Below are 23,071 nucleotides of genomic sequence, written 5' to 3' on the forward strand. Positions count from 1 at the left end.
CTTCTTTAGGACAATATACAGCAGTTAAAACTCTCTCGATTTCTCTGAAATGCTTAATAGGTTCTCCTGTTGCTGTTTTAAACTGTCTTTCTTTCCATATTGAGCATGAGCATGTAAAGTCAAATAAGAATACTAAGAATCAGTGTAGATATTTACCCGCTGCCCTTTGCTTAACTCTAGAGCTCAGGTCAGAGCCACAAGCTCCGCTAACTGAGCACTGGTTCCCTGGGGGAGAGATTTTGCTTCCAAAACCTGTTCAGCAGTCACCAGGGCATAACCTGCTTTATGCTTTCCATTCCGAACAAAATAACTGCCATCTCTAAATTTTTCCATGTCAGGATTGTCTAATGGGGTATCCATTAGATCTTCCCGAGCTGCATAGTTTAAAGTTAGGAATTGAGAACAATCGTGATCAGGTGTTTCATTTTCCTTCTCAGGAAGGAAAGTGGCAGGATTTAAATTTCCACAAACTTCAAGCTTAGTGACTGGTCCTTCTAACAACAATGACTGATATTTAAGAAGCCTACTGTCTGTCATCTAAATATTAACCTTAGAATTTAAGATTCCACTTACATCATGAGAAGTCAGTACAGTAAATTTTCATCCATTAATTATTTTTAAAGCTTCAGGTGCTAATAAAGCCGCTGCCCCAATTACTCTTAGGCAGTGGGGCCACCCACGTGAAATTACATCTAATTCTCTGCTTAGATAAGGAATAGGTTGCTGATGAGGCCCTCGGGGTTGTGTCAAAACTCCCAAGGCCATACCTTTCCTTTCAGTGACAAAAAAAAATTAAATTCTGGCCAAGTGGGCAAGCTCAGAGCTGGAGCTTGCAGGAGAGCAGTCTGAAGAACCTTAAAAGCCTTTTAAGTTTCTGGAGATCAAACCAGTTTGTCAGTTTGGGCCTGCCGAGTTTCAGCTATAAGTTTATATAAAGGCTGGGCAAGTTCCCCATAACCTGGAATCCAAATGAGACAGTAACCTGTGATTCCCAAAAATTCTCTCAATTGTCTTACAGTCATAGGTAGGGGATGATTTAGTATAGGTTTAGTTCTCTCAGGCCCTATGGCCCTAGTCCCTTCTGATATGTTTAGGCCCAGATATCTAACTGATTGTTGACCAAGCTGAGCCTTTTGTCTTGATGCCTTGTAACCACAGCCTGCCAGAAAGTTTAAGAAATCTTCTGAGGCTCGAGAACAAGCTTCCTCTGTCTCACCACAGAGCAAAATATCACCTACATATTGTAACACGACCGCTTCAGAGCTATTAAAGTTTAGTAGATCCAGTGACAGACTTTGTCCAACAAGTGAGGACTGTCACGAAATCCGTGTCAAAACTGTCCAGGTTAACTGAGAAGCTGGCTGTGTAGGGTCTTCAAAGGCAAGTAGAAATTAACTTTTCTCCGCCAAAGGCATTGAATAGAAGGCATCTTTTAAATCAATTACTGAGAAATATGTGGCTCGTTCAAGAATTTCAGACAATAGAGTACAAGGATTAGGCACCACGGTGTGTAAAGGAAATACAGCCTCATTTATTATATGTAAATCTTGAACTAGTCTCCATTTAACATTTGATTTCTTTATGCCCAAAATAGCAGTGTTGCAAGGACTGTTACAGTGAATTAATAGTCCCTGTTCTTTTAAATTTTCGATGATGGGTTTTAACCCTTCCTTAACCATAGGTTTCAGAGAATACTGCTTCTTATGTGGAAATAAGTGCGGATCTTTGAGCTTGACAACTACAGGAATAGCATTTTGTGCTCGCCCCACAGATTTTCCATCAGCCCATACTCTAGGATTTTCATTTTGTTGAACTAGAGGGAGAGAAAGGGAGGGCTCCATATTCATAAAAACAGAGACATGGACCTTGCTCAGTATATCCCTCCCCAAAAGGGGTGAGGGAGATTCTGGCACGATCAGAAACTCGTGTGAAAATAGCACAGAATCCCAATTGCAAAATAAAGAATAACTGAAATAATACCTTTAGGCTCATTCAGACAGTCCCATTATGGAAGCAGATTGGAAAGAATGTGGCTCAGGGGCTTCAGTAGCAAAGAGTAAGTTGCCCCAGTATCTAAAAGGAAATCGACCAATTGGACCCCCCAATTATTAATACCCGGAGTTCCTCAGGTGTAATTAGGACAGGAGCTTGTGTGGGGACCCCCGGGCACCTGCAGTTGTGATTGTCTTGAGAGACCGACCCCGGAGACCTACGCCTCTGAGGGCAGTCTCTCTTCCACTGTGGTCCTTTGCAGACCGGACTTGGAGCCAGGGGCGGCTTAGATGCCTGAGGGCAATCTCGCTTGAGGTGCCCCTCCTTTCCACAGTTAATAGAAAGCTCATCCCTTTTCACCTGGGTTCCTCTGGGCATTTTTCTCCGGCTGCTTAAGAAAGTTTTTCATAGCCATTGCGAAGACTTCCGCCTTTTCCTTTGTGTTTCTTTTCCTTTCTTTCTTTTCCTCATATTCCCTACCATAATAGGCTGTCTGAGCCAGTTGTAACAGAGTATCTAAAGACTGATTTGGTTCATACGCCCATTTTTGTATCTTATGGCGGATATCAGGAACTGAGTGAGAAATCTATCTTTAAGATCAGTTTTCGCTTGTTCCTTACAGAATCGGTCTAATTGTAAAACAGTATCATACTTAAGAGACCCTCCAACCGGCCGCCGTTTTCCATCCTCAAATGGTTACCGTGGCCATGCAGTATCACATAGGAAGACCAGGTGTGTCTTCTTTAAGCTCTGGGAATCAAATCTATCCCAGTTTTTCAGGATACAGTTCAAAAGAGTGAGGCTGGAATTGTTAGCTCCCATCTGTAAGGGAGAAAAAAAGTGGCCAGTGCCATTTTTCTACTGGAAGCATCCTTCCCAGCTCTAGATGGGGTGTAGACAGACTTTACACCAAAAGCTTTTCCTTCCTGGTCGGCCTTAGTCTGTCCCTTACCGACGCAGGCGCTGTACTCGACCCTCCCAGTTGTACCACCGAGATGGGGTGGGGATGTACCAGGGGTAAACCTGCTAGCATCTCTACCTGATATCCAGCTCTTCACCTTTAACCTTGCTTGCCTCTGATGCCACCTGGGGTGCAATCAGAGTAACCTTTCGATTGCCTCCCAAGCTAAGACCGCTGGGAGGGAAACATTCACCACCTGAGTGCCTGTGCACAACCCTGAGTATATTCCTGACCATAATAAGACTGATACGAACATAAAGCTGGGATGTTTTGTTCAAGCGTCACCACACCAGTATAAGAGCCTTCTCTGGTACACTAAAAGCCAGTGTTACTGAAGAGGGGGGAAAAAAAAAAAAAAAAACACATTGCAGTCCCAATCTGAGCAACCTTTAACCTTCTGAACTTCAAATTCCTAGCGAGTCTAGGCGCTTTCTTGACTATCAATCCAAGTTTGGGACCTAAGCCACAGTGCATAGTAACAACATAGATCACAAGTCCCTTTAAAGTCTATGATCCGATAGATTAGGTTAGTACTTCTAAATCTCAAGGGGTTATGAAATGGTCAAAGAGACCAAAAATTTTGACCGAGAAAGGAGATTTCAGTCCACACGCTTTGCCCATTTCTGGTTGGTTCCCAAAGGAGACATTCGGTCCCTCTTGGCATTGGCAGGTCGGTATACACCCCTGACAGGTTTCTGCCATGAGTCATATGAGATCACTATGGAACCACAGAGCAAGGCTTTCCACTTGTTTCACACAGGGCATGTCATTCATTCACACGAGCACACCGTAGAGTTAGTTAGTTCAGGTCAGTTTAGTTCAGCCGCTCAGTCGTGTCTGACTCTTTGCGATTCCATGAATTGCAGCACGCGAGGCCTCCCTGTCCATCACCATTTCCCGGAGTTCCCTCAGACTCATGTCCATTGAGTCCGTGATGTCATCCAGCCATCTCATCCTCTGTCATCCCCTTCTCCTCCTGCCCCCAATCCCTCCCAGCATCAGAGTCTTATCCAATGAGTCAACTCTTCGCATGAGGTGGCCAAAGTACTGGAGTTTCAGCTTTAACATCATTCCTTCCAAAGAAATCCCAGGGTTGATCTCCTTCAGAATGGACTGGTTAGATCTCCTTGCAGTCCAAGGGACTCTCAAGAGTCTTTTCCAACACCACAGTTCAAAAGCATCAATTCTTCGGTGCTCAGCCTTCTTCACAGTCCAACACTCACATCCATACACGACCACAGGAAAAACCATAGCCTTGACTAGATGGACCTTAGTCGGCAAAGTAATGTCTCTGCTTTTGAGTATACTATCTAGTTTGGTCATAACTTTTCTTCCAAGGAGTAAGCATCTTTTAATTTCATGGCTGCAGTCAACATCTGTCATAAGTCTGACACTGTTTCTACTGTTTCCCCATCTCTTCCCCATGGAGTGGTGGGACCAGATGCCATGATAATCGTTTTCTGAATGTTGAGCTTTAAGCCAACTTTTTCACTTTCCTCTTTCACTTTCATCAAGAGACTTTTTAGTTCCTCTTCACTTTCTGCCATAAGGGTGGTGTCATCTGCATATCTGAGGTTATTGATATTTCTCCGGTAATCTTGATTCTACCTTGTGTTTCTTCCAGTCCAGCGTTTCTCATGATGTACACTGCATAGAAGTTAAATAAGCAGGGTGACAATATACAGCCTTGACTAACTCCTTTTCCTATTTGGAACCAGTCTGTTGTTCCATGTCCAGTTCTAACTGTTGCTTCCTGACCTGCACACAGGTTTCTCAAGAGGTGGGTCAGGTGGTCTGGTATTCCCATCTCTTTCAGAGTTTTCCACAGTTTATTGTGATTCACACAGTCAAAGGCTTTGGCATAGTCAATAAAGCAGACATAGATGTTTTTCTGGAACTCTCTTGCTTTTTCCATGATCCAGAGGATGCTGGCAATTTGATCTCTAGTTCCTCTGCCTTTTCTGAAACCAGCTTGAACATCAGGGAATTCATGGTTCGTGTGTTGCTGAAACCTGGCTTGGAGAATTTTGAGCATTAATTTACTAGCATGTGAGATGAGAGAATTCTTTGATATTGCCTTTCTTTGGAATTGGAATGAAAACTGACCTTTTCCAGTCTTGTGGCCACTGCTGAGTTTTATAAATTTGCTGGCATATTGAGTACAGCACTTTCTTTCTTTTTTTTTTTTCCAACTAAACTTTATTTATTTATTTATTTTTATTATTTATTTATTTATTTATTTTTTTAATTTTAAAATCTTTAATTCTTACATGCGTTCCCAAACATGAACCCCCCTCCCACCTCCCTCCCCATAACATCTCTGTGGGTCATCCCCATGCACCAGCACTTTCACAGCATCATCTTTCAGGATTTGAAACAGCTCAACTTTAATTCCATCACCTCCACTAGCTTTGTTTGTAGTGATGCATAAGTGTAGCAGAAACTTGTTCGCTAAGAGAACAAAGGACTACAGCTCCAAGCAGCCTTACCTTGTCCTGAAGGATCCGGGATGAGCCCCCAAGATGAAAGGTTTTTGTTGAATTATGATGCCAGGATTCTTGGCTCCTGGAGGAGAAGAATTCAATCCCAGGCAAAAGATGACCTTGATCGCTCAGAGCTTTTGTGTAATAAAATTTTATTAAAATATAAAAGAGACAGAGAAAGCTTCTGACATAGGCAACAGAAGGGGGCAGAAAGAGTACCCCCCTGCTAGTTTTCAGCTGAATGTTATATAGTCACAAGCAGCCTGTTAATGAAAGAAAGGAATGTCTCAAAACTTAGAATGGCACCAGGCCCCTCACCCATAAGATGTATTTTGGGATAATCTTGGCACCAAATGGTTTATCTTGGGCCATAAAATTATTAACTCGAATCTTGAAGAAGAGCAGATCACCATACAAATAGTTTCATATCGGAGTATAACATACTGGTTTATCAAATAGGTTCTGAGCCAAAAGGTGGAACAGACTTGAAGACAGAATTTGGGGTAAATGCATAGTACAATAGCATAGCTTAAGATAAACATTTCCATAAGGAAAAGGCATTGGTTAACTTCAGGTGAAACCAGGTGTCATTATGGCAACACATAATTTTAAGAGAAACCTCCTTTTAAATTTGTATAGAGAAGGAGAACATATCACTAGTTTGTTTCCTCCTGCTGCTTAAGAGAGATAAAAGTGTCTGACACTTGCAGGCTATTTCCTCCCTTTGGAGACCCTTGGATTTCCTGCCAGTTACCCTCTCAAATCTACACATGGACATCACCAGATGGTCGACACCAAAATCATATGGATTATATTCTTTGCAGCCAAAGATGGAGAAGCTCTTTACAGTCACCAAAAACAAGACTGGGAGCAGACGGTGGCTCAGATCATGAACTCCTTATCAACTAATTTAGACTGAAATTGAAGGAAGTGGAGAAAAGCACTAGACCATTAAGGTATGACCTAAATCAAATCCCTTAGGACTATGCAGTGGAAGTGAGAAATAGATTTAAGGGACTAGATCTAATAGACAAAGTGCCTGATGAACTACTGATGGAGGTCCATCACATTGTACAGGAGACAGGAATCCAGACCATTCCCAAGAAAAATAAATGCAAAAAAGTAAACCGGCTCTCTGAGGAGGCTTAACAGATAGCTGTGAAAAGAAGGAAAGCAAAAAGCAAAGGAGAAAGGCACAGATATACCCATTTGAATGCGGAGTTCCAAAAAATAGCAAGGAGAGATAAGAAAGCCTTCCTCAGTGGTCAATGCAAAGAAATAGAGGAAAAGAACAGAATGGGAAAGACTAGACATCTCTTCAAGAAAATTAGAGATACCAAGGGAATATTTCATGCAAAGATGAGCTCAATAAAGGACAGAAATGGTATGGATCTAACAGAAGACGAAGATATTAAGAAGAGGTGTTGAAAATACACAGAGGAACTGTACAAAAAAGATATTCAAGACTCAGATAATCACGATGGTGTGATCACTCATCTAAAGTCAGATATCCTGGAATGTGACGTCAAATGGGCCTTAGGAATCATCACTAAGAACAAAGCTAGTGGAGGTCATGGAATTCCAGTTGAGCTATTTCAAATCCTAAAATATGATGCTGTGAAAGTATTGTACTCAATATGCCAGAAAAATTGGAAGACCCAGCAGTGGCCACAGGACTGGAAAAGGTCAGTTCTATTCCAATTCCAAAGAAAGGCAGTGCCAAAGAATGCTCAAAGTACAGCACAATTGCACTCATCTCACACGCTTGTAAAGTAATGCCTAAAATTCTCCAAGCCAGGCTTCAGCAATATGTGAACCATGAACTTCCAGACGATCAAGCTGGTTTTAGAAAAGGCAGAGGAACCAGAGATCGTATTGCCAACATCTGGTGGTTTACCAAAAAAGCAAGAAATTCCAGAAAAACACCTACTTATGCTTATTGACTATGCCAAAGAATTTGACTGTATGGATCACAATAAAATGTGGAAATTTCTTAAACAGATGGGAATACTAGATCACCTGACCTGCCCCTTGAGAAACCTGTACACAAATCAGGAAGCAACAGTTAGAACTGGACTTGGAACAACAGACTGGTTTCAAATAGGAAAGGAATACGTCAAGGCTGTATATTGTCACCCTCCTTATTAAACTTATATGCAGAGTACATCATGAAAACGCTGGAAACACGGGTTGGAATCAAGATTGCCAGGAGAAATATCCATAGCCTCAGATATGCAGAAAACATGGCCAACTGGCCTGCTTTCCAGCATGGGTGAAGTGGAGAAAAGGCTGCTCCCAGTGGTAAGGCCTGTGCTGCCCAGATACCTAGTCTTAGTATCATATCTCCTGCCTCCTGGGGCCATGAGTTTGTGAGAACTAGACTTCTAGCTCTCTTAAGATAAAGCCTACTTTTGTCTTGATCAACTTTGACTCTGAAGCCTTTAACCCAGAACCTAGCACACAGTTCTTCCTTGTACAGTTGTTGGAAGATATAAAAATCTTGTGGATGCATACAACATATCTTCCAATACTGACACCATACAATTGAAGTAACATTCATCCCTAAATCTTTGATGCAGCCTGGCACCAGAGGTGCCCCTAATGGCTGCCATTAGACCCACTACCTAAAGCCAGTTTTATGGCCCTGGGCTGTCTTCACTTTGCCATTTGACCGCTTATCCTCCTAACAATCTCCTCTCCAATGAAGACAGCAATGCATATCTCATGAAGTGGCTAGGAAGATGACATGAATCCATGAATGTCAAGAACAGCCCCTAATATTCATTTGCATGATGTTCTTAGTAGTTTTTTCTCCATGTAGGCAAGGTTCCCTGTCTTCTGTCCATGCAGATCAGTTTGATTTTCCAGCCAAGCTTCAAGGAAGAGATTACAGTTCAGTTCTCTGTATTCTGAGAAGCTTCAAATGTCACTCACCAAAGACACTGATGAAGGCAAAGATTTTATCGAGAGCTTTATGTTTTCTTCAGATCTTTTAGTGGCCTAAAGGGGAAAACTCGGGTAGGTCAGAGCATATATAATTAGGGGCTCCTGGTCACCACTACATGCTAAGAACACAAACTTCCTTGAGTACTTGGAGCGAGGAAAGAAGCATGAAGTGGCTTGTGCTCCTCGGGCTGGTGGCCTTCTCAGAGTGCATAGTCAAGTAAGTATGGGGACTGTAAGCCACATCATATTCCTCTCTCGGATTTTTCTTTTCATCTGATTATTCTTCCAGCTATCAGGTTTAGAAGGGAATGGAATATTTCCCTAAGAGTATTAAAGCTCCACTCTTACTTATTGATACATAACTTGCTATAGGAACTGTGGATCCCAATGTCTTGGTTGGGTTGCACAAATCTTGGGGTCCAGTCATGTCATGACCTATTGAAAATGCCACTCCTTGCAACTGTTCAGTGCACAGTCTATGCAGATGTCGATTTGGTCCTGTGGAATCGTACTTTTTACATTTTATTCAACATGTCCTCTTTTTTCCTTGTCTACTTCAGTGTGTATATGCCTATGTCTGCATCTCTGTGTCACTGTCATTTATTTCTACATAAATTTGGAAGTCACTGGGAGTGTATTTCTCTTTGTGTTGTTTCCTTTTAATTGTTCATTTGACTCTTACTTCCTTCTCAAGCCTTTGAATTTCCCTTACTCATTCCCTATATCTTGGACTCTTCTTTCAACTCTCTCTTCTCTTTCAACTTGGAGAAAGTTACACTGTTTTATATCTCATAAGCAGTGTGACCACAGCCAACTCAGAAACCTCTTGCTTTTCAAATTACTCCCTTGTAAAAGAGGAAAATAGTCCGCTTTCTACCTCATTCCTTGAGGTTCTATGAGAAGGGATGAGTGGGATGACAACAGCAATGCTAATGGCTGTCATTGTTGATACTTCCTATTTATCAGGTACCTTATATCCATCACTTCACTTATTCCCAAGATATTCTATTTGGAGGGTTTGTATTGTTACATTCCACTATTTTACCAAAGGGGAGACTGAGAAACAAAATGGTCATATAGCTTACCCAAGATTTCAGAACAGATCCTGTATTCAAATCTACATCTTTACCATGGTATATGCATAAAATTCTGATAATAATATGCCTAATAAAAATGATTAGAAAATACACAGGAAAATTACAATGACAGTTATACCTTAACACTGACAGCTAATTGTAGCATCTTTGTTTTCTTTGTCAAATGCTCGGTGAAAGAATACCTCTCAGGAGAGTGAAGACCATGAGAAAAACCCTCAGTGGAAAAAACATGCTGAACAATTTCCTGAAGGAGCATGCTTACAGACTGTCCCAGATATCTTTTCGTGGCTCAAATCTAACTATTCACCCGCTGAGAAACATCAAGGATGTGAGTATTTGGGGAGGATGGTGCTCCGCAGCGCCCCCTGGTGCTCTAGTCTAGCACTGGGGCTCATCTGGAGGTGCTAGGTTGGGGTTGGGGTTCCTGCAGCAGGCCGAGACACTGGAAAACAGGGACCCCACCCAGAGGAGAAGGCACTCTCATCCTCAACTGTTTGTCTTTGTGACTGGGCCTGGCAATTACCAGGTGGCAGGTAAATATCCATTTCTGTGTCAAAGATGTGTCATTAATTTGAAGGCGATTGTTCCTTCTGAACTAAGTGAGCCCCTCAGTTACAGATGAAGGGTGAACCATCACTGATCAAAAGGTAGAACCAACTGCAAAGCAATTGTGAATCCCCAGGTAGAGGAATTCAATTTTCAGAGATGCAAGAAAGACAGCAGTAAAAAGTTACTGAACCTGTATTATGTGTATGGTCATAAGAATCACTGTGGTTACTGATTTCAGATTAGACAAAGGGCTTATTTTGTCTTCAAGAATGCCCATGCAAGCCTGAGAAATAGACAAAGAGTAAATACATGTCAAATGAAAGGGTCACCATGTGGTATTAATTGGATGTGGTCTGAGTTTGGAGGGAATGGCTGGGTTTGAACAAGAAGGACCTCCTGGAGAAGGGGGTGCTAAGGCTGGGATTGAAGAGACTACAGAGCTTCTCAAATGAAGGCACCAGGACTTCCTTGTGTGCCCAGCAGTCCTGGAGGCACAGTGGTTATGCTTCTGGGGTTCCCATGAAGGAGGTACCACTTCAACGCCTGGTTATAGAGTCAGTATCCTGCACACAATGTAGCACAGGAAAAATATATCAAATGCAGATACCTCTGTGACCAAAGTCTGTTAGCTGCATGGTGGTTAGAAAGTGATCTCAAGAGATATGTGACACCCCGAGGGAGGTATCTCTGTGGGAATAGAGGGTAGACAGTTCTGCACTAACCCACTCCATCCTTCTCCCTATAGGTGGTCTACATGGGTAGCATCACCATTGGAACACCCCCTCAGGAATTCCAGGTTATCTTTGACACAGGCTCATCTGACTTGTGGGTGCCCTCTGACATTTGTGCCATTCCACCCTGTTGTGAGTACAGACACCCCATACCCGGACCATCCTTCACTTTCCCTGCCACCCTGTTTTCCACCCTTGGCACCTGATGACACTCATCTCTTGTGTCTCCAGCTAAACATGGTAGGTTCAGACATCTTCGGTCTTCCACCTTCCGGATTACCAATAAGACCTTCAGCGTCGCCTATGAATCTGGAAGCATGAAAGGAGTTGTTGCTTATGACACAGTTCGGGTAACAGTGTAACATATGCTGAATCAAGAGTGGCTATGGACTGACCACTGCTGGCACAACAGAGGCAGGACCACCTGCTGGGACCCTTCCTAGCCTAACTCCCATAAATATTGGCCATCGTATCCAAAGGAGCATGTCTCTGGGGAGGCAGTGTCCGTGGTGACACATGAGCAAGCAGATTAGCTAATGCACAGAGTGGTTTGAGGTGTGGACTTGTAGCTCCTCTGCCCATGAGTAGTTCAAGGTTCATTTTGCTGGGAGCAAGAAGAGGGGAAAAAAGCACCACTTTTATATTCACAGACTGTTCCAGGCACTTTCAGGTGATAACTGGTTTAATTCTGCAACATCCCCACACAGCAGTTACTCTGATTAGCTCATGAGACATATGAGGAAACTGAGGTGCAGACAGCAAGGGCCTTGCTGAGGGCACACATGTGATAAAAGGTGGAGTTAGGCTAGCTTTTCAGGACTGAAGTTGCTGTGGGGTGTTTGGGGACAGGATAAAACCCATCTGCTGACCCTGGGGGCAGTCAAGGGCTTCAGGTATCCAGAGTGGGAACTGGGGTCCTGAGAAGTCAAGGGGCCTGATGAATGACTTCTCACTCTAGAGGACCCTTGAGAGTCTAATAAACCTATGGCCTACTTTCCCTAAAATCCTTGCATAGTTTCCCTCTCTCCCTTTCTCTCTCATACACACTCACAGAAATATACACATATCCCCAAAAGTGATTTCCCCAGGCAGTAATTTCATAGAACCCTGCAAGCAAGATTGTGTTTTTGGCTTTTGTCTTCCTGGACAGATGCAGAATCCACAGTACATTACAGAGAATGCATCCATTCTTGTCATTAGGTCACAGTGATGCCAAAGAGAAGGCTATCTTGCTCTCGATTGTTTTGTCCATAAGGTGGCACCAATGGGACCTGGCCTGATCCCTGTAGCTCTACCTGTAGAGAAGCCACAAGGCCAATTTGACTCACTCAGTTGGTATTTTTCAGAGGGGCAGATGTTATAAAATTCACAGCCTCTCTCAAATGGAACCCAAATTCCCCTCCTGGTTTTATCTAACTGTCGGCCACTAAAGACAGATCCCGGCCTCAATTCTTCTCTGAGGATCTAATAGCAATGCCTCCCAGCCCAGTCCTAGCCCCACTTCATGTGTCTGTATGTGGGAACACTCTTCTTTCCCACAGATTGGGGACCTTGTAAGCACTGACCAGCCGTTTGGTCTAAGCATGGCGGAATACGGGCTTGAGGATGTAACATTTGATGGCGTCTTGGGCTTAAACTACCCCAACGTATCCTTCTCTGGAGCCATCCCTATCTTTGACAAACTGAAGAATGAAGGTGCCATTTCTGAGCTTGTTTTTGCCTTCTACTTGAGCAAGTAAGTCTGAGATGGACAATCTCTTTCTCCAAATTATCTGTAAGATGCTTTCAGTTGCACAAAAATTTATACAACACGTGAATAAGAAGTATCTGAGAGATAATCTAACCCAGGATAACTATGGACCCAGGACCCTACCTGGCTTCACCCCTGGTTTTTAGAAATAAAAGTTTATTGGAAGCCTACTCCTGGGCTCAAGACCAGTAACTTGGTCTAGGGGGGTGAGTGAGGAGGAAGGCTAATGGAAGGCAACAGGAAACAAGTTGAAGGAAAAGGTATTAAGATTTGCTTATGAATTTGATCAGGAAGGAAGGAGAAGGATGGTGGATATCTTTTCTTCCTCACTAGCATTTCACTGGGAGCCCAGGACCAGCTACCCAATTTGTAGGACCCAGTGAGAAACGAAAGTGTGGGACACAAAAGTGTGGGACCTGTTGTTCAAGAAATATCAGGAATTTCATGAAAGGGAGAGCAGAAGTGGTGTCCCTTTTGACTTTGGGGCCCTTTTGACATTAGAGGTCACATGCCATTGAAACCAATCTGGGTGACTTGAACCCACACCCTGAGAACTCCCAGGCCTTGATTTTCCTGAAAAATGACAACGTGGACAAGGGGAAAGCCAAAATACTTCAGCACACTGTCCTCCGAGGGTGTCTGAGCACTCAGGTCGCTGGAGGTCCAGGGCGTCTTCAGAAGACATAGTGGGTGGAGCCCTGCCAATGATTCAGCATCTAACCTCCTCTGTGCCACTCATTAGCCAGTAACAGACCTCAGCCTAGATCTCAATCTCTCCTAGACTCGATTTCTGCATCTGCACATGGGGACCTTATTAGGGCCTTGATGGGTCGACAAGCATAGCTCTCAGAAAGTGTTGTTGTTACTGTCCTCTAAGGATCCCCCCATCACTTCTCTCTACAGAGACAAAAAAGAGTACAGTATGGTGATGTTTGGTGGGGTGGACCACCGCTACTACAAGGGAGAGCTCAACTGGGTACCATTAATCCAAGCGGGTGACTGGATTGTACACATGGACCGGTAAGCCTCTCCCTCTGAGGGTCAGTCCAAATGATGCTCCCGCTAATGTACATGGACACAGGCAGACACACACAAGTGCATTCTCAGACACACAGTCACACAGACATGTACACCACCCACAATGATACAGTCAGACACACAGACACATGGAAACACACAAGCAGATACATATAAACATACACAGCAACACATAAAAACATGCATAGCTAGTCAGAGACACACAAGCACACACAGAGACACATATAAACACAGATAAAAACAAACACACAAGCACATAGATACACAAACAACCCATGGGTTCTTAATCCCCAGGCCTTCTGAGCATGGCTCTGACCAGTGTCCTGAAAGGCACCAGAGAGTTCTTTGTAGCTGGGAGAATGCTGCACCCACTGCGCTTTGAGTTGGGGAGCATGGTTAGAGGATTCTACAGTGTGCTGAACAGAGGATCAGGGAGAATTTCTCCAGCCTGAACAGAGTTATGATAAGATGACCGACTGTCCAGGGCTACCTAGGATATAGGAAGTTCTTAGTACAGATAAATGTCATTTTAAAAACAGAGACAGTCCTGAGAAAATGAGGAAAACTGCTCTTATTAGGGAGCAGCTACCCAGCAGTGCAGAGGTTGGCTTCAGTCTCAAGACATGAAAGCAACTAAAAAAAAGACACACCAAGTTCTTGGGCGCACAGTGGGACAGGGGCTATTACAGAGAATCAAGAAGGTGGGACACAGCAGTGACCTGAAGACAAGAGGCATAATTGATACGATTCTGTGTCATACCCTCAGACAAAAGCTGACCTGTCCTTTGGAGTTTCTGTGGGCTAGTCATGTATTTCCTGGCCAGGGTCTCAGGATGTGAGCTGGTTATAGAAGCAGTGCTGAGAGACACCCTCTCCCAGAGGAGCCCCTCTCTTCCCCTAGTATGAGAATCTGCTGCCCCTGCGAATCTCCATCTTTACTCTGTGTGTGACCCATTATTTGTTCCTCATCAGATACAGCTCTCTGGAGGTTTCTTATTGTTTTCTAAGTTTTCATTCATTCATTGAACAGACAAGCATTGGGCATCCACTGTGTGCCAGGCACTTTAGGGAGGCAAGGAGAATAAAACTCGCCCTCACATCTAAGAAGGCAGATGTACATGAAGTGACTCACCCACATAGTGAATTGTGACTTTGGAACATGCTAGACATGAGGAGGAGAAGGCAATGGCAACTCACTCCAGTTCTCTTGCATGGAAAATCCCAGGGATGTCGGAGCCTTGTGGGCTGCCCTCTATGAGGTCGCACAGAGCTGGACACGACTGAAGTGAGTTAGCAGCAGTAGCAGCAGGAGACATGAGGAAGGGTCTACAGAGAGGGACCAAGACAGGAGACTGATAACCACCAGGGGAAAGACTTCCCCAAAACAATACAGTAAAGCTGGAATCTGGAAGATGAAAAGAAATTTGCTAGTCAAAGGGGAATGGGGTCTTCTAGGAAGGAAGACCAGCTTCTGTCAAGGTACAAAAGATCCTGGTGTATTCAAGTACTGCATTCGAGGATGTCAAGAAAGGTGCTGCGTCGAGAGCAAAGGAAAAGAGGCCTAGAGACAAAGGGCTGTTTAGGAGATAGTTGGGAAGGGGACAACTCTGGGGACACTCAGAGTGACCTTGATGCCCGCTTTCTTCTTTTGTCTCTCAGCATCTCCATGAGAAGAAAGGTTATTGCTTGTTCTGGTGGCTGTGAGGCCGTTGTTGACACCGGGGTATCAATGATCAAAGGCCCAGGAATACTGGTCGATAACATACATGAGCTCATCAGCGCCAGGCCACAGGGTTCCAAGGTGAAGGGTCATGCCCCAGGGTCACTCCCAGTCTCCACACATAACAAGGATCACCATGGCCAACCTCTCACCTTCTCTCTCTAACAGCACTACGTTTCATGTTCTGCGGTCAGTACCCTGCCCCCTATTATCTTCACTATCAATGGTGTCAACTACCGAGTGCCAGCTCGAGCCTACATCCTCAAGGTGAGGGGACAATACTGAGGGTTGGTTCTCAAACTGGAGCTTGCAGGAACCCTTGGGCTGCTGCTGAGAGGAGGGCGCCCTCTGGAGGCCATGTCACACCATTGCAGACTCTGCTGAGCCCTGTGGCTGGGCCAATGCCCTGCACAAAACCAATCACTTGAGAGTAAAGGGCAGTGTGGAACAGTGATCTTCCTGAAAGAAATGTGGAGAGGCATACCATATGGCATGGTGGGAGTCAGGGAGAAGGCAACACTAAGGTTCTCAGTGCTGAAAGAACTTCAATTCAATCTGAACCCATAGGTGCATGAACATGGAATTCAGCACTAGCAGTCCCTGAATAGGCCATGTGACAAGGAGAATGGTGGAGACAGTCCCAGTGTGATGTCCCAGCATAAGTTAGCAGTCTCCCTTCCTTTCTTACAGTTTTCCTGGTTTGGATGATAAATTACATGGTCAGCCTAGTTCTCAGCTGCATCTTTCCCTTGCTCCAGCCAGGTGCCTCCTTTGTGAGTTGGGGTACCCGACCCCTCTGTGGGGAGGTTGGATGCTAATATGAATAAAGGGTTGCTAATATGAATAAAGGGTGCACAGTGACTGCTCAGCCCTGGCAGTGGGTGGAGGCTTCATGTCAGATCCCAGCGGGAGTTCAGAGCAGGCTGATGGGCTCAAAGAAGGCTCTGAGGAAAAGAGGGAATTTCAGGAATTCTAAAACCACAAACTCATTGAGTCTTATGGAGAGTTGCTTGGTTCTAGGCAAAATTTCAATGGTTTCCATGCAAATGTCATGTCAAGGTGGTCTGCACTGGGGCACTGGGGACTTACTAGGGGTGATGAGGGCTACAGACTGAGCAGTGGGGATGGGGAACCAGAGTACATTACCCAACCAAGCCTGGAGTGGCCAAAGAGGGTGACTGGGCTGAAGGAGGCTTAACAGCTTTCCTGAGTTAAGTCTTCAAGAAAGTGTTGTGGGCACTGCTCTGTTTAATATGGATAACCAACAATGAGTTACTGTGCATCACAGGGAACTCTGCTTAGTTATATGACAGCCTGGATGGAAGGGGTGTCTTTGGGACCAGGATACTTGGATACATACGATTGAGTTTCTTTACTGTCCACCTAAAATTCAAATCATTGTTAATCAGCTATACTCGAATACAAAATAAAGTTTTTTAATAAAGTATGGATTGTGGGGTTGCTGGAGGAGAACCAGTATTCTCTGCAGAAAAAACAAGGAGCAGGAGTCAGAAGGAAAGAAACAGGGAGTGAGGAGAGCTATGGACATACTTGTTCTTTTTGAAATAATGATATTGAAGTGTAGCTAATCTTCATTTCTGCATTAAGTTCTGCTACACAGCAATGTGACTCAGTTATACATATAAAATATATATTTTCTTATCCTTTTTCATGTGATTTATCACTTTATATTGAATATAGTTCCTTACGCTCTACAGTAGGACTTTGTTGTTTTTCATTCCCGTTTCCCCACTCCTAGTCCTCCCCTCCCCCACACCCTTCCTCATGGCAACCTCATGTCTTGGTCCTCTTTGGTTTTGGATGAACTCTCATATCCCCTGCTGCTGAGAAAAGCCCTTGATACTTACCAAAAGAGGGAAATAAGACAAAAAATTGTGCTGGGTCTGGATATTGGGGGCGGAGGGGGAGTCACTGGTAAGGGCTCATGCTGACTGGTGTGTGTCTCTGACTCCTCCAGGATTCTAGAGGCCACTGCTATACAGTCTTTGAAGAGATCACTGTGAGTCCATCTACAGAGACCTGGATCCTGGGTAACGTCTTCCTGAGGCTGTATTTCTCAGTCTTTGATCGAGCAAATGACAGGATTGGCCTGGCAAGGGCAGTGTAAATGCTTGGGGTAGTTCAGGAATCAGTAGGGCTACTTCTAATACACACTCACTCACACTTTGGGCACTGCTGCCCAGGATGCTGGTGAACTGTGTTTGGTGGCCTGCATACCCCATTCTCAGTAAAGAATAAAGTATTTCACTCTTAATGGTGCTGGAACAAATGGTTGCCTCTGTTTGTGTCTGGGAGTGAAGGATCTAGAACCAAATCTGAATCAAAATTGAGAGGAGCCGTACTCCAACTGGCTTCAAGGAAAAGGGAGACTCATTGAAATGATTCTGGGAATCCAGGACACAAGACTCAGAGCAAATACAGAGATCTCAGTGACTGGACCCAAGAAATCAGAAGTCATCAGTTCTCTCTTTCTCTCCCTTGATCTTTCCCTTCCCTCTTCTTTGATGGTCATAGACTGACAACTTTCTTCCTTAAGGCTTCTACACCTAGTGAGGGAGTCCAAGCTACCTGCCCTAGGATTATATATCCTGAAGGCATCTCCCAGTAAGGAAAGAAGCTTGGAGCCATTAGAGTTCAAGGGTGTTCCCTGAATGATTCACCCCAGTTCACCTGTACAGCCCTAGATCAGCCAACCTGGCAGGGCCATGGGGTCCTGTGATTGGCTTTACATGGTCACTGGCCCTGACTCAGCAGCACACATGATTGTCAATTTCCTCCAGAACTATATGACTGAAGCTGGGGAGAGGCAGCCCCAAGGATAGCGACTAGAGGATGGTCTAGGCCATGGAAGAGTTTGTGATGACCCAGCAACTTCACTATCTCCTCATTCAGAGAAACTATAAGGGGTAATAAAATAGACTCTGTTCGTCCCTTCTCAGATGATCTTATCGCTGGACTTCTCCTCCTGGGCTTTTTGGGTGAGGTACTTCATGCAGAGCTGGTTCCCTCTCGTTCCCACACCCCAGTAACCAGCTCTCTGCCACGTATGCCTGCTCCTGACTTTCCTGGCCTACTTGGTAAGTGGTGGCCCCAGTGGATCCCTGAGGCATCCTCCTCCTCCAGGGCCAAGAATGCCCCTTCCTTTGCCTCCAATGCTGCTGGGGAGTATGCAACGCATGTATCGGGGGACCCAGGCTACACAGAGCCTTCAGCCTTTCTGGGCTTCCTCCAGGGGTGGAGCTACAAACTATTTGCTTGGAGCTCCCATGGTTAGGCACCTTTGCAGTGGAAGCATCCATTCTTTCCTCCTGGAGTCCCTCAGTAGATGCCTCAGCTAAGACAGCAGGGGTCATAGGTTGATTTCCTTTCAGATTGACTGGTTTGATCTCCTTATTGTATAAGGGACTCTCAAGAATCTTCTCAAGCACCACAGTTCAAGCTCAATTCTTTGGCTTTCACCCTTTTGTATGGTCCAGATCTCACATCTGTACATGATTACTGGAAAAATCATAGCTTTGACACTACAGACCTCTGTAGCAAACTGATAATCTGCTTTTTAATACATTGTACAGGTTTTTCATTGGAGAAGGCAATGGCAAGCCACTCCAGTACTCTTGCATAGAAAATCCCATGGATGGAGGAGCCTGGTAGGCTGCAGTCCATGGGGTTGCCAGCGTTTCCACTTTTCCATCATCTATATGCCATGAAGTGTTGGGACTGGATGCCGTGAATGTTGAGTATCTTTTTGTGAATAGTTTTTTGGATGTTGAGTTTTAAGCCAGCGTTTTTCATCTCCTTTCCTTATCATTTGGTCTTTAGTTCTTTGCTTTCTGCAGTTAGGGTGGTGTCATCTTCGTATCTGTGGATGTTGATATTTCTCCCAGCAATCTTGATTCCATCTTGGGATTTATACAGTCCAGCATAACAAATGATCTTTCCTAAATACAAGTTCAATAACCAGAGTAACAATGTATACCTTGTCATGCTCCTTTCCCAATTTTAATCTTTTAGTTGTTCCGTGTCTGATTCTAACTGCCAGTTTTTGACCTCCATACAGACTTTCAGGAGACAGGTAAGGTGATCTGCTACTCCCATTCTCTTAGGAATTTTCCTCAGTTTGTTGTGGTCAACACTGTGAAATGCTTTATCATAGTCAGTGAAACAGATCCAGATGATTTTCTGGAATCCCCTTGCTTTTTCTATGGTCCAATGGATGTTGGCAATTTGATCTCTAGTTCCTTGAACCAGTGTGTATATCTGGAAGTTCTCAGTTCATGTAGTGCAAAGCTTAGCTTGCAGGATTTTGAGCATTACCTTGGTAGTAAGTGAGATGAGCACAACTGCATGATAGGTTGAACATTCTTTGGAATTGCCTTTCTTTGGGATTGGAATGAAAACTGACCTTTTCCAGCACTGTGGCCTTTGCTGAGTTTTCCAAATTTGGTGCCATATTGAACACAGCACTGTTATAGCCTCATTCTTTACGATGTTTTAAACAGCTCAGCTGGAATTCCATCACCTCCACTAGCTTTGTTTGTAGTGATGCTTCCTGAGGCTCACTTGACTTCATGCTCTAGTATATCTGGCTTTACATAAGTGACCCCAACATCATCTCTATCCCAGTCATTATGACCATTTTTGTGCAGTTCTTCTGTGCATCATTTTTACCTCTTCTTAATCTCATCTGCTTCTGTTACGTCTTTGAGTTTTCTGTCCTTTATTGTGCCCATCTTTCCCTTAAGTATTCCTATGGTATCTCCAGTTTTCCTTAAGTGATCTATACTATTTACAATCTATTATTAAAATTATTAAAATTTATTATTTATTATTTACTATTTTCCTCTAATTCTTGCACTTTTCACTTACAAAGACTTTATTATCTCTCCTTGCTATTCTCTGGAAGCCTGCATTTCATTGGGTAGATCTTTCCCCTTCTTGTTTGCTGTTCACTTTTCTTATTTTCTCAGCTGTTTTCAAGGCCTTCTCAGGCAACCACTTTGCCTTCTCACATTTGTTTTTCTTGGGGATGGTTTTGGTCACCACTTCCTGTACTATGTTACAAATCTCCATCCATAGTTCTTCAGGCTACCAGACCTAATCCCTTGAATCTATTTTTCATCTGCACTGTGTAATCATAAGGGGTTTGATTTAGGTCAAAGCTTAATGGTCTAGTGCTTTTCCTTACTTTCTTCAATTGAAGCCTGAATATTGCCTGCTTCTGCCTAAGCAATAGAACCAGGTTACCACCCACCACTCCCAGTGGGTATGGAATTAAAAAAAAAAAAAATTGAGGAGTATGCAGTGTAAGTGAGAAATAATTAAATTATTTAATTTAAGGGACTAGATCTGATAGACAGAGTGCCTGATGAACTATGGACTGAGGTCTGTGACACTGTACAGGAGACAGAGATCAAGATCATCCCCATGGAAAAGAAATGCAATAAAGCAAAATGGCTGTCTGAGGAGACCTTACAAATACCCGTGAAAAGAAGAGAAGTGAAAAGCAAAGGAGAAAAGGAAAGATAAAAGCATCTGAGTGTAGAGTTCCAAAGAATAGCAGGGAGAGATAAGAAAGCCTTCCTCAGTGATCTATGCAAATAATAGAGGAAAACAACAGAATGGGAAAGACTAGAGATCTCTTCAAGAAAATCAGAGATACCAGGGGAATATTTCATGCAAAGATGGGCTTGATAAAAGAAAGAAATGGTATGGACCTAACAGAAGCAGAAGATATTAAGAAGAGGTGGCAAGAATACACAGAAGAACTGTACAAAAAAGATCTTCACGGCCCAGATAAACACAGATAAACACAATGGTGTGATCACTGAACTAAAGCCAGACATCCTGGAATGTGAAGTCAAGTGGGCCTTAGAAAGCATCACTACAAACAAAGCTAGTGGAGGTGATGAAATTCCAGTTGAGCTATTTCAAATACTAAAAGATGATGCTGTGAAAGTGCTGAACTCAGTATACCAGCAAATTTGGAGGCTCAGCAGTGACCACAGGGCTGGAAAAAGTCAGTTTTCATTCCAATCCCAAAGAAAGCTAATGCCAAAGAATGCTCAAACTTCTGCACAATTGCACTCATCTCACATGCTAGTAATGCTCAAAATTCTCCAAGCCAGGCTTGAGCAGTAAGTGAATTGTGAACTTTCATATGTTCAAGCTGGTTTTAGAAAAGGCAGAGGAGCCAAAGATCAAATTGCCAACATCCACTGGATCATCGAAAAAGCAAGAGAGTTCCAGAAAAACATCTATTTCTGCTTTATTGACTATGCCAAAGCCTTTGACTGTGTGGATCACAATAAACTGTGGAATATTCTGAAAGAGATGGGAATACCAGAACACTTGACCTGCCTCTTGAGAAACCTGTATGCAGATCAGGAAGCAACAGTTAGAACTGGACATGGAACAACAGACTGGTTCCAAATAGGAAAAAGATTACACCAAGACTGTGTATTGTCACCCTGCTTATTTAACTTATATGTAGAGTACATCATGAGAAACACTGGGCTGGAAGAAACACAAGCTGGAATCAAGATTGCTGGGAGAAATATCAATAACCTCAGATATGCAGATGATACCACCCTTATGGCAGAAAGGGAAGAGGACATAAAAAGCCTCTTGATGAAAGTAAAAGAGGAGAGTGAAAAAGTTGGCTTTAAGCTCAATATTCTGAAAACGAAGATGATGGCATCTAGTCCCCTCACTTCGTGGGAAATAGATGGGGAAAGAAACAGCGGAAACAGTGGCTGACTTTATTTTCTTGGGCTCCAAAAATCACTGCAGATGGTGACTGCAGCCATGAAATTAAAAGACACTTACTCCTTGGAAGGCAAGTTATGACCAACATAGACAGCATATTGAAAAGCAGAAACATTACTATGTCAACAAAGGTCCATGTAGTCAAGACTATGTTTTTTCCAGTGGTCATGTATAGATGTGAGAGTTGGACTATAAAGAAAGCTGAACCCCGAAGAATTGATGCTTTTGAACTGCAAGGAGATCGACCCAGTCCATCCTAAAGGAAATCAGTCCTGAATGTTCACTGGAAGGACTGATGTTGAAGCTGAAACTCCTATATTTTGGCCACCTGATGTGAAGATCTGACTCATTTGAAAAGACCCTGATGTTAGGAAAGATGGAGGGCAGGAGGAGAAGGGGATGACAGAGGATGAGATGGTTGGGTGGCATCACCAACTCAATGAACATGAGTATGTGTGGGCTCTGGGAGTTGGTGATGGACAAGGAGGCCTTGCGTGCTGCCATTCACGGGCTCACAAAGAGTTAATCAAGACTGAGCAACTGAACTGAACTGAATTTGTTGAATACAGTGTCAGATCTCTTCCCCCCCCCCTTTTTTTTTCTTTTGGTTTTCTTTGGTTTTGTTTTTTGATGGACAGGATTTTTGTTTTTCCTTTAGAAGTTATTCTACTCTGAATGTAGATTCATAAGTCTGAATTTTAAAGCCACTTAAGTAATGTGTTGTTATATGTAGTTAGTCAACAACTTGATGCAATTAGATTTATTAGTCTTTGTTCTCAGTTTATTCAGTTCATTTCAGTCCTTCAGTTGTGTCCGTCTCTTTTCAATGCCATAGACTGCAGTATACCAAGCTTCCCTATCCATCATCAACTTCTGGAGCCTTCTCAAGCTCACGTCCATCGATTTGGTGACACTATCCAACCATCTCATTCTCTGTCTTCCGCTTCTCCTCTTGCCTTCAATCTTTCCTAATATCAGGGTCTTTTCCAATGAGTCAGCATGTTTAGTATGCATTTAG

General features: G+C 43.6%; 1 protein-coding gene across 1 annotated transcript; it reads left to right on the top strand.

Annotated features, from left to right (window-relative positions):
* Positions 1-8,498: 8,498 nt before the first annotated feature.
* Positions 8,499-17,395, top strand: LOC138082830 (pregnancy-associated glycoprotein 1-like). Its single transcript, XM_068976229.1, has 9 exons — positions 8,499-8,599; positions 9,657-9,807; positions 10,774-10,891; positions 10,991-11,109; positions 12,301-12,494; positions 13,413-13,529; positions 15,207-15,348; positions 15,436-15,534; positions 17,246-17,395. Exons 1-9 carry the CDS (start codon positions 8,499-8,501, stop codon positions 17,393-17,395), a joined length of 1,191 nt encoding a protein of 396 aa, XP_068832330.1.
* The last annotated feature ends 5,676 nt before the right edge of the window (positions 17,396-23,071 follow it).

Source organism: Capricornis sumatraensis, chromosome 8, assembly GCF_032405125.1.
Source record: "Capricornis sumatraensis isolate serow.1 chromosome 8, serow.2, whole genome shotgun sequence".
Classification (NCBI taxonomy): domain Eukaryota; kingdom Metazoa; phylum Chordata; class Mammalia; order Artiodactyla; family Bovidae; genus Capricornis; species Capricornis sumatraensis.

Coding starts and splice junctions, on each gene's coding strand:
- LOC138082830 (XM_068976229.1), top strand. CDS start 8,499: ATGCTAAGAACACAAACTTCCTTGAGTACTTGGAGCGAGGAAAGAAGC. Junction 9,808..10,773: donor CGCTGAGAAACATCAAGGAT/GTGAGTATTTGG, acceptor TTCTCCCTATAG/GTGGTCTACATGGGTAGCAT. Junction 11,110..12,300: donor TTGCTTATGACACAGTTCGG/GTAACAGTGTAA, acceptor TCTTTCCCACAG/ATTGGGGACCTTGTAAGCAC.